At 38.7% G+C, this 12,178-nt stretch overlaps 1 protein-coding gene across 4 annotated transcripts in view; it reads right to left on the bottom strand.

Annotated features, from left to right (window-relative positions):
• LOC149319203 (ATP-dependent (S)-NAD(P)H-hydrate dehydratase-like) overlaps nucleotides 1-12,178 on the bottom strand; it is a 28,434-nt gene that overhangs the window by 1,429 nt on the left and 14,827 nt on the right. For all 4 annotated transcript variants that reach the window (XM_089511260.1, XM_089511257.1, XM_089511258.1 and 1 more), the window contains 8 exons: nucleotides 10,978-11,128; nucleotides 9,853-9,898; nucleotides 8,833-8,921; nucleotides 6,233-6,341; nucleotides 3,758-3,808; nucleotides 3,573-3,677; nucleotides 3,160-3,280; nucleotides 575-695 (listed from right to left, as the gene is read on the bottom strand). In XM_089511260.1, the coding sequence (XP_089367386.1) occupies nucleotides 575-695; nucleotides 3,160-3,280; nucleotides 3,573-3,677; nucleotides 3,758-3,808; nucleotides 6,233-6,341; nucleotides 8,833-8,921; nucleotides 9,853-9,898; nucleotides 10,978-11,128 (793 nt within the window). The remainder of the gene's footprint in view (nucleotides 1-574; nucleotides 696-3,159; nucleotides 3,281-3,572; nucleotides 3,678-3,757; nucleotides 3,809-6,232; nucleotides 6,342-8,832; nucleotides 8,922-9,852; nucleotides 9,899-10,977; nucleotides 11,129-12,178) is intronic.

Here is a 12,178-nt window from a genome sequence, read left to right as displayed (position 1 = left end):
GATGTGAGGGGCAATCATTCTGTGGCCGGACACTTTTATTCAGGAAAGGCCTACTGGAAGAAATCTGTCTTTACAGCTTTTTTAAAGCTGTCTAAGCTGGCAATTTGATGGATCTCGTCCAGCAGGCCGTTCCATAGTTTGGGAACAATTGCAGAGAAGGTCCTCTGGGAGGTAGCAGTTAGTCTGGTTTTTAAAGGCTGCAATAAATTCCTCCCAGAGGACCTGAGGGTGCGGGGTGGATTATATGGGAGCAGGCGATCCCTCAAATAGATTGGGCCCAAGCCATGTAGGGCTTTAAATGTTATAACCAACACCATGTACTGTGCCTGGAAACTAATAGGCAGCCAGTGAGGAGATTATAGGACAGGTGTTATTCAGTCCTTCCATTTTTTCCGGCGACCAGCCTGGCTGCCATATTTAGCACTAGTTGAAATTTCCGGACTAGGCACAAGGGTAGCCCCATGTAGAATGCATTACAGAAATCAAGTTGTGAGATTACCCCACACCTTATTAACAGCAATTTCACTGAAGAACTCATTGTCTAAAGCTGGTCAAAATACCTTGATTGCCTTACCCATTTGTTTTTTCTGGACCAGCAAGGAAAGCCCAGTGAGCTAGAACTCCAAGAGAACCTGAGAGAAGGTCTCCTTGTCCACCACACCTTCTGCTGCTTCCTTCATGACTGCATACAAGCACTGTAAGACAGAAAGGTAACAGGTGGAAGATGTTAAGCTTCTCTTTAGTATAGCTTGTGAGAGACAAGAGAAGTGTTCAGGAAGTATATATAACAAGTGCAGTAAACTGGTACATCAAATTTAGGATGACTTCAGAGGAACATGAATTGAGATTAATTATTACCACTGAATCATGTTCTATGTAAAGTTGATAAAGGGGTGTAAGTTTAATGTTTCAGGATATTCTCGCAGATTTTTTTCAAGATTTTGAACTGCCTGGGTGAATAGCCAAACAAAGACAACACAACTCTTTTTAAGAAACTTATAGAAGATGCCTTGGAGCACAATCTTTTGTCTAGGAAACAAATTAGTCTTTTTAAATACCATATTTTAGGAATGTATGCCTACCAAGTATTTTCCATGTGTTCAGTCACTCTTACTAATATGATTACCTCATATGGTAATATCAGCCAAGTATCCTACATATATTACCCTTATGCTTCTAGAATTTTAATGGTCAGCTGTCTTTAAACAGAAGGAACGGTAACATATGGTCACATACTCAGAGAAACATCATCATATTCACTCTGTGTTTCTCCTTCCTTACATATGCATACTCCCTGTCTACCAATAAGGCTCTTCTCTTCCATCCTATGTGACCTACTGGACAGAGTGATGGTGTGCTGACCATTTATTTGTTTTCAAAAAGCAAGAAAGAAAATCCCTATCTGTTAAGAGATATTTGGGGACAATACTGAATGAACAATTTCTGAAACAATCTAAAAATACTGTATAAGAAAAAATGAACTTTTCTAGCAACAGAAAACTATAGAAGTACATATTTGTCCATCATCACAACAGAGTCTATTGCTTGTACTCCTGTAGGTACTATAAAAATAGTAGATTTATTTGTAAACAGCACATTTTAATATCTTTTATCAACGTGCCAGTATATATTCCTATGAAATATCACTTGACTTAAAAGCCATTATCTAAATAAATTAAACCTTACCATTTTATCTAATAGTATACTGTGGCAAGCACTAATGTTTCAAATGGTGCTTGGGAGAAGCAGAACAAACTTGAAAATCCAGGTCAAAATTAAGTTAACAGCCAAACAAACAAACCAACAACAAAACAAACCACCTGACAATTTGTTTATCTTCTACGTAAACATGCAAAATCTAAGCCTTGCTATGGTACAAGTAGGAAAGCCCTTCCTCTCCCCATTCATTCCCACTCTCCAACTTTTAATTGATCCAGTAGAATTCCAAGAGCCAGAGGATTCCGCAGTGTAAGAACTGCAGTGTGACCATATACAGTTAGGCAGGCCTAATTTGAAAAGGATTATGGGAATAGTATTCATTGTTTCCACAGTAGGATGAGATGGTGGTAGAGAGTTTGCTGGATTGAGTGAGAGATTAATTACATATTTACTTAGTAGTCCCTGTCTGTTCAGAGGGACTTGCTTTCACAAGCTCAAAATGGAAATCCTTAAATGCCATACTTGTTCCCTGAGCAAATGCACATTTATATTAGGGTTGCTTCATCTTCTCTAGGAATTCTCCACCTGATCCTCCTGTTGGGCCATGAGGAATTCTGTGCATAGAAGGTAAGATGGTACTTTACCTAAACCTACTTGAAATCAAAACTATTGAAATCAATGGGACTACAGTCACTATGAACAGAAATTACACTGCTTTCAATATGTCTACCCTAAGGATCACCAATTTGAATCCAAATCATTATCTACTCTTTTTAAAAAGTATGTTGCAGGATGCTATGTGATTAACTGGTCTATTCTGCTACCAGCATCTATGGGCAATACCTACGAAAGCACTGTGTGTGTTTGCTATGGCATATTAAAAGGAGTCATCTCTCTAGAATTTTTCTTTGCTAATGATTTATTCATTTCTGTATCATTCTACAAATCGAATTATTTAGGACCAAAAAACAAAGCCCACAAATAAAATAATAACAACCCCCACCCAAACTTCTCTTTAGTAATGAATCTTTTATTACAATGCACCCACGCTATACACGGCTTCCTGCTTACGCAGAAGCCGCATTGCCATTAAATGAATGGCACGTGTGTTTGTCATGTGCAGCCGCGCTGTGAACATGAGCCCTATTATACTGAATGGGGCTCAAGCTTACGTGGGATTTGCCTTATGCAGGGGGTCTGGAACGGATCCCCCCACATAAGGCAAGGCTCCACTGTACTATACAATTTTATCACATGCTTTTTTAAAAAATAGCTTCAGTAGCTAATTTTGTGTATCATAAAATCTGTTCTTTCTGCCTGAATTTAGTATTGACCCGTACCGTATTTTAATCTATTTTTTTACTTACACTGATCGAAGTGTTCCTATGTTTCGACAATCTCTCTCCTTTCAAATTTCTTTAATATATACAAGTTTATGTTTTTCCACAAAATCTATCCATCTGTTGGTAAAAATATTTGCTGTGTACTTCCTTCACATACCTTTTTCTCCATCTGAAATAAGATCTCGTTCTCCTTTTTGAACAATTGTCAAGTTTCCAAGGACCTGGCAAAGCCTAAGCAGACATCCATGATGGTCATTGCTATCTACAGGGTCTCTAAGCTAAAATAAAGGGAAAGAAATCATACAAGATACTTAGATGCACTGTTAGATGGCTTGAAAGATCTCTTTTGCTAGTATTTTACGCACATACTAAATCAGAAAACTTGGAGACAGGGTTAGTATCTCATACATATTACATTTCAGTATTGGTAACATAAATGGTGCAATATTTATAGGGACAAAGTTAGAAGAATTAACTTGAAGTACTTAAATATAGATAGACCTGCATTTTAAGAGTAATTTGTTTCTGAATTTATCTTGTTCATCTAATATCAACTAAAAATTAACTTACCATAGCTTCATATAATCTGCTAAATTCCATAGCATTTGGGGTAAGAATAGCTCGAGGGTAACCCTGAATAATAGAAGGCTGTTGGGCAATAAGCCATAATCCATCCTGTTTAGGACAGCAAGAGAGAGCCATTTACTGAGAAGAATAACATCATATGCACAAGCAAATAGAAACATAATACTTACAGCATCAATTATAATAGGAATTCCTTTGATCTTGGCTTTTTCAATAATACCCTGTTTAAAAAAAAAGGAACTATTTTAAAAATTGTAGCTTCTAATAAAAAGATGAAATCCTATTCTCCTATTGTACAATGGAATCCATTTTAGATGAAGGTGATCTAAAAAACTTTAACAAAGAAATAATGCCAATATAAATTAGATTTTAAAAAATAACTTGTATTCAGATCTGAAGTGATTTTAGTCATATTTAGTTTAAAAGCAGGGATGAATACCTTCACATATTTCACAAGAACAAACATTTTCAAATTTTCTCCATGTTTGGCAAGATTGTTGTTGTTGTTGAGTGTCTTCAAGTCATTTCCGACTTATGGTGACCCTAAGGCGAACCTATTTTGGGGTTTTCGTGGCAAGATTTATTCATAGGAGGTTTGCCATTGCCTTCCTTTAAGTCTGAGAGCACGTGACTTGCCCAAGGTCAGCCAGTGAGTTTCATGGCTGAGCTGGGAATTGAACCCTGGTCTCCAGTGTTGTAGTCCAACCACTACGTCATGCTGGCTCTCTACAAGTGTTTTATTCTGAAACCTGTTTGGGTGAAATTTATGTGCAAGTTCATCTACAGATGTAGTTGGGCATTTCTGTTTGATGTAGAACTTCCACTTTTAATTCAAGGTTGTGGAAGTGGAGTTGTGCATGTGATGCCGCTGCACATGTAGATGTTAGTGGATGAATGTGCATTTGCCTCTGCATCTGGTGTCTTGCTTCAGTTGTATAATGTTGCCAAGGGTTGTGCAGCACAATTAATGCATAGCTTCAAGTGTAAAGATGTACACTATGTAACCAATGAAGATCTTAATCGTTGTGTTTTATATCCTTATGACCCTATTCATTTTCTTTAAAAAAATTTATATGTATTATTTTACACTAAGCTACTGTGAGTTCCATTCACCAGAGACAGACCAACTATATAAATAAATGTTTCTGCGTGTACGCGCGTTCAAGTCATTTGTCAACTTAAGGTATCTCATGGATTTCACAGGGTTTTCTTAGGGAAGGAATACTCAAAGGTGCTTTTGCCAGTCCATTCCTTTAACATATAGCAAACAGCACCTGGTATTAGTTGGCAGTCTCCTATCCAAGTACTAACCAGAGCTGACCCTACTTAGCTTCTAAGATCGGGCGTGATCTGGTGCCTTTAGAGTATTTAGGGAGTAAATAAATAAATAAATTCACTGTTAGGGTAAAAAGTATAATGTCACTTTGCTTTCCTGTAGCTAACTGGCTGAAATTCTATTTTGAACTACTACCTCCCCAGTTTTTTCAAAATCTTTTCTGACCACTGGAATAGAAAACAGTCTCTGGTCACTAGTTCTAGTACTGTATTCTAACTCCTAGCTCACAATTTAATATTTTATCTGTCACAACAAACTCAAAAGAATTTCCTTTAGACTGTAAATTAAAGTGGAATAGCAATGCTTTAAGAGTGTAGTGTGATACTATCTCAAGCACAATGACTGTGGAGATCAGGGTCTGAATTTGCACTTGGCCACAGAACCCCGCTAGGTGACCTTGGGTGAGCCACATTCTCTCAGCTTCAGAGGAAGGCAAAGGTAACCTTACTCTGAACAAATCTTGCCAAGAAAACCCTGTGATAGGGTCATCTTAGGTTTGCCATAAATTGGAAATCACTTGAAGGCACACAACATCAACATCTCCCATTTTCCTGTTCCTCTTTCCTATTTGCACCTCAGTTCATGCCAAAGTGAAATATGGTAGCCAAGCCATCTTTGTTTTACCTTGAACTTATTATTTTTCTCTTGAACGTATGGATGACTTCGACCAGGGGCATTGACAAGTCTAGGCCTGTTTCCCAGACAAATTACTTACTGTTCTGAGTGCCAGTCAGCCATTATATCTCACCGAGTAGTAGGCTAGACTCTACATGCCCCTTCCCCAAAGCCTGTGGTCACTTTTATTTGCTTCAGCTGCTGCACTCCATAAAGACAAAGGCACTCCATAGCCTTCATATGACTGGGCAGCAGCTGCCAGTCTACTCATATTAAGACTTTGGGCAAGACTTAGGAAGCCCTATATATAGTTTCACACACATGATGTGGTCTAGGTCAGAGGCAACCACTACTAAATTAAGTGTTTCCACCACTGAATTCTGAAACAGGAATGTGTAGCCAAGTGACTACTGGCTGAGGTAAAGCCCTTCATTATTTCAAGCACCTAACAATGCCCATGCCTCCAGGGAAGTCCAAATTTACAAGCTCAAGACCAGCAGTCTTTTTATGTAATCTGTGAGAGTATCACACAAAAAACAGGTTTCATAAACTCCAGGTGCTGATTCTCTCGTATTATTGTTCTGGGTTTTTAATATCAAGAGCTATGTATTCAAAACAGAAGTATTATGTTCATGAAAAGAATATGGGCAGTACAATAGAGTCCTACTGAGTACGATACTGGAGTCCAAATTACCTTAGCATTCTCAAGCAGGACATCCTCTCTTCCCAATCCAGGTCCAATGACAACTGAGTGTAATCGTGGTAGCCACTTTTCCACTTCATGAACAGCATCAGGACTATCCCTGAAGAGGGGAATAGAACAGAGAATAGCAGGTTTTCAAAGGGTGGTTCCTGCAATGCAAGCACATGCACCTTTTTTTCCAATTTAAGTCTGGCCCTCTTCCAAGGAAATCACTATACATGTTTCCCCATACATAGAGAAGCATATAGATTGTGTAGTGTCTTTCCAGAAAATATGCACCATCATGCTCACATGGCAGACTGTAATATACCCAATTGCTCTTTGAAAGAAAAAATTTGCCAGGTGGTTGTCAATTGAGGCTTAAAGGCTGCAACCTTCTCAGATTATTACGAAATAAGTTCCCTGAGTTTACATGTGAGAAGCACCCTAACCTGTACAGCTCAACAGTACAGGCATACCTCAGTTAACTAAGCCTTTGAAAAAGAAGCTTCTTTTTACACACAACCAGCCCTGCTTTTTTTCCCCCTTATTCCCAATCTTGCTGGAGGTTTTTCACCAGCTTTGGCACTGGTAGGATGGTTAAGGAAGGCTAAACAATGCAATAAAACTTGAAAGGTAAGTAGCAGCTGCCTCTGGAATGTTATACTGAGTATGTGACTTCAGCAAAACAGAGAAAAAAGGAAAGTGCCAACAAGACTGCCTCATCAGCTACCCCAGGATGCTATAAAACAACAATCGCACAGATCTTTAAGTTTGGCCACCAAAGTAAAATTACAAGAAATGTGCAAGGTAAAAGAAAAGGTAATTCCTGGATGAATTTTAAGGAAAGACTTTAAATGGTCTTTACAAGGTTCATTTATTTATGCAAAATTTGCCTGACCTGCTAGTTTCATTTCACACACGAATCCTGATAGCTTTGGGGGGGGGGGGGGGGAAATGCTGAAACATGTTGAATTGCCCTTATTTTCTATCCCTATCCTTTCCACATTATTTTGGTCAAATTTTCTGTTAAAGAAGTAATGTGCTGGGACACGTCTAATTTGTTAACTGAGGTATACCTGTTCTTATGTTTCAATGAAAATAGGGAACCCTTCATAGCAAAGTTGTGTTCTTTGAGAACAAGCCTATACAGTCCTCCCCTTTTATTGGCAGCTGGCATTAAATTTAAGGTAATTTTTGTTTTCACTGACAACTACCAGAGATTGAGGGGGAGAGAAGCAATCATTTTCTGTTTTAACCAAAGAGGATAATAGTATTATGTGAAAGGAGACATCCATCTGCTTGGGACATTGCAAACACTAGGAATGGGAGAAAAATTCCCATATGAATGGAGGTAGCATGAATGGGCTAGCATGTCTCCTTTTTTCTCTTTAAGGAGAAGAAAGAAGAAATTTCCATATACAGCCTATTCAATCCCCCAACCAACCTTACCCCATCTTCATATCCCTGTTTGACATGCAGCTTATTTTGCTAGTGTGCAATATCATGTAACTGGCTGCCATGGCTGCTTCAGCTTGTATCCTGGAACTTTTAAAAGGCATTTGCATGTGGTGGATTGCTTGTTTTTGGTCTAAGATTTTGGAGTTCAGAGTTGGATTCCCCGCTTGGCCATGGGAACCTACTGAGCCAGACACTTTCAGCCCCAGAAAACCCTGTGATAGGATCAGTCAAAAATTACTTGAAGGCACACAACAAAAACAACAACAACACACTGATTAATAGTTTGGATACAGCTTTGACAGTGAGCACAGTATGTAAAGCTGAGACTGGGATTTCAAGCAGCACCACTTTTGGGAGGAAATTGTTCTGTACCTTCAAGTTGTTTGACTGATGGTTACCCTAAGGTTAATCTATCACAGGGCTTTCTTGGGAAGATTTGTTCAGAGAGGATTTTGACTTTGTCTTCCTCTGAAGTTGAAAGTATGTCACTTGTACAAGGTCACCTAGTGGGTTTCATGGCCAAATAGGCATTCAAATCCTGGTTCTCCAGAATTGTAGCCCAACATTCAAACTACTACACCACACTGGCTCTCTTGGGAGGAAGTAGCTGCCATCATTTGCAACTTAACTGAAAGCAATCCTAAGGGTGTAGCCACATCGCAGAATTAAAGTAGATTGATACCACTTTAACTGCCATGCCTCTGTCCTACACAATCCTGGGATTTGCAGTTAAAGTAGTGGCAAAGTGCTTTAATTTTGAAGTATAGCTACACCCTCAGTCCCATTGCTATATAAAAGGTGTCTTAATGGTTAAAAGCACACAACAGTTTAATTAACCAGACACAGCCTCCAGTGAAATACAAAGACTTCCTGCAACTAAAATGTAATAGGCATGCAGCATTTCTATATCAGACATTCTAAAAAACCCACACAAAACACCATGCATACTGTGCCCATCCAATAAACCAGTTTGCTTTCAATATTACAGATCATGAGCATACAGATCATTAGCAGACATGGGTACCCAAATGAGGGGATATGGCACTTGGATCCCAGCTTTGAACATGAGGTACTCCTTAGACAACTCCAGACCTTACTTTTGTTAAAGAAAATACAAGGCAAAAAGCAAGATAGACAGCAAGGATACGTACAGAACTGGATGAACAATCAGCTCTGGGCTGTAAGATTTGATTACACTGGCTGCATCTTTGGTACAAAATACATGGGACAGGTCTGCACCCTAAGAATGATAACATATAGTTAAATATTTGCAACCCTAGTGCTAAACCTAGTGTAGATAGCATATGGCTGACAAGAGCTGGGGAGGGGAATTTTCCTGCAGCCTTTGTCCCCCACCTAAATCAACCCCTTCCCATTTCTTGGCTGAAAAAACACACTGGGACATATATGCCGTTTCAGGCTGCACCCCACGCCAGAAAATACACCCCCCAAAATACCTACTAGTGATTTCCAGTTCCTTCAGGGTCTGCAAAAATGGCAGTACTAAGATATGCTGAGAGTTTGGAAACTAAAAAAAACATTCTCTAACCTTTGGAGTGTGCCCAACCCCAAACAGTCTGCAAATTTCTAACAAATCTCTTTCATATATGCCTATTTATTACCCTAATTCCACAACATTCTAGGGTTACTAAAGAGTATATTCATCCTGCTTCCAAAAATGAGTAAATGAAATAGCAATTTATTTGTAAAAGCAGTTATCTAAAAACCAGTTAACTATCGTCTACATATTCAGGTTTTACCTATTTCAAGTATACGCAAACTTTCATTGGTGAAAGCCAAACATGTTCATGATACAGGCTTCAGCTCACTGTTTTTATGGGCTTAGGTGTGCTTATCCTGGTTGCATAATGACCAATGTTTTCAAAGCAGGGGTGGTAATCATATTCCAGATATTGTTGAATTGCAACTGTCAGCAGCCTTAGCTAGCAGACAGTAGTGAGAAACGATGGAATTTCTCTCAAGATGACAGGCACAGCTGCTGGTAAAAGATCAGGAAAAAACTCTTCTAGAACATGGTCTTACATCCCAAAAAACCCACAAAAACTACCGTAATGATGGAAGCTGCAGTAGAACAAGAAATAGAAGGCAGTTTGACATCTACTTCTGCTTTAAAGGTCTAATTCATGAGATGTTTTTTGGGGAAAACTTACCACTTTTAGAGCTGAAATTGCAGCAAAATATGGTGCACCAGTATACCTAAAAGTGAAAGGGGAAAGCTCAAGTCAGGAAGTATATTTACTTTTCTATCACCATGGCTGACAAATTGGGATGAAGAATAACAAACATTCACTCATGTTTAATATCTATTAACTGCAAGTTTAAAACCAGAAAATTATATTACTACAATGCAGTGCCAATTTTCCCAGAAAAGACTGGAGTATTAATAATCAAGTTGTGTAATGAATTAATATGGACAAGTGTAAATTGATAAAACCACATCAATTTCTTGGCTTGTTTCCACTGATCACTCTTAGCTGGCAATCTATGACTTAATCCATGATAACAAATCTAACACACTCCTTTCACAAAAACAAGATCATCATTTCAAGTTTCTCATGATAAAACTTAGATTCTCAAGATGCTAGCAATAACCAGAATCAAAGAAGAGGAGCCTCTGAAGCCACACTTTCTCCATCCTTAATTCAAGGATATGCATGAATGTGAATAAATATTTGTGTACTCATGTTCTTCCCATCTCGCATTACAAAATCCTAGATTTTTTTACTTTGTTATACAAAGTGTATACTCTTTGTTCCAGTAATATGGGGTGAGAATATTTCTCCATTCAGTTTTTTCCCTTTCTAAATAAGTCACCGTTTCATCATATTAAATATATATCTATATATATCTATATATATCAAAAAACAGTAACAAGGAAAAAACCAATGAAGGTGTTAGTAATGAATGAGGCAAGCTTGGCAGTGACAGATAAGTAATTGATGTTTTCATGTCATCAATCCTAGGCAGTGTGTGTGACAATAGAGTAATAGACACTGCTTTAACCGCCATGGCTGAGTGCTGTGGAATGCTGGGAACTGTAGTTTGTTGTGGCACCAGAACTCTCTAACAGAGAAGGCTAAAATCTGAAAAAGTACAATTCCCAGCATTCTACAGCACAGAGCCACAGCAGTGAATGTAATGTCAAAGTGCATTATTTCTGCAGTGTGGATGCAGCCGGTGTGGCACAAGAAATTAAGAGGGAGGACTAGTAAAACACTAGTGATTCAGTAGCATCCGTAGTTTTGTTTGTAAGGATAATAAACATTTTCACTTACTCTTGGCAACCTCCAACAATTCCTATTCGTCCATCTTGGCCTTTATGCTTTTTGGCAGTTAGAGGAGGAATAATGTTTCGCACCAACTGAAATATATTCTCCATTTCCTTCATTGAATGAGTTTTATGCATTGAAAAAGTTCTTTCTATAACTGAAAAAAAATTCATTACTTCAAATAGGAACGTTTGAGAACATGAATATAACATGAATTTAAATTAAAATACTAAATAATCATTGTTGTTGTGTGGCTTCAAGTTGTTTCCAACTTATGGAGATCCTAGGGTAAGTCTATCATGGAATTTCTTGCCATGTTTCTTCAGAGGCGGTTTGCCCTTGCGATCCTCCCAGTGGGTTTACATGGCTGAACCAGGATTCAAACCCTAGTCTCTGGAGTCACAGAGCAAGGCTCATACTACTACACCACATTATCTCTCTATATCTGAATTAACTTGATGGCCCGGTTTACACTTCATAGCTCATTATTCAGGAGTCCCATGTTACCAGATTACTCCCACTTGTAGCAGGAGCTGCTAAACAAACTTTTGATCCATGGATTGTTTAACTTGACAAGAGCCAGCATTCTGGTTTCTTCCTCTCCCAATAAGCCAGAGAAGACCAGATGGGATGAAACAAGCTAGAGCACTGGCTCCTGTGAGGTCATGGTCATGCCAAATAAACCCACTGCAAGTGGGAGCAATTAGCCAGTGTGCACTAGTATGGAGGCTCATCCCTAACGAGAAAAAATTCTTCCTCATTCCTCTTCTTCTAACACCCACTTTATGTTATGCAGACATCCCAACACCCACACAATCCCACTCATTACTAACAGCATTTCAGTAAATCTTATGAGTTTCTCTTTATTGGATTTTTTTGCTGAACGATGTTCCGCACCATCACCACCTAAGCAAGCAGTTATAATAGAATTTCTGAATGTAGAAGGAGATCTTTAGGCCATCACATTCAGGCATCATCTTTCCACATTCCCCAAATGGGCAAAATCAAATGCTTCTGGAAGCATGGGAAGAATTCTAGGAAAATTCAGGTACACATAGCATCCTTTCCTGAATGTATAGAACCTGATAGCTCATATCAATTACGTGGCAGTCCGAGTCAAGTGAGAAGAAGCATGGTGTAGTGGTTTGTGCGCTGGACTATGACTCTGGACCAGGGTTCAAATCCCATCTTGCCCATGTAAATAAAC

This window comes from Sceloporus occidentalis, unplaced genomic scaffold (genome assembly GCF_023333645.1).
Source record: "Sceloporus occidentalis isolate IW3139 unplaced genomic scaffold, rSceOcc1.0.p SCAF_2, whole genome shotgun sequence".
Taxonomy (NCBI): Eukaryota; Metazoa; Chordata; class Lepidosauria; order Squamata; family Phrynosomatidae; genus Sceloporus; species Sceloporus occidentalis.
Note: the sequence above shows the minus strand (reverse complement) of the source record. Positions and strands in the feature narration are given on the sequence as shown.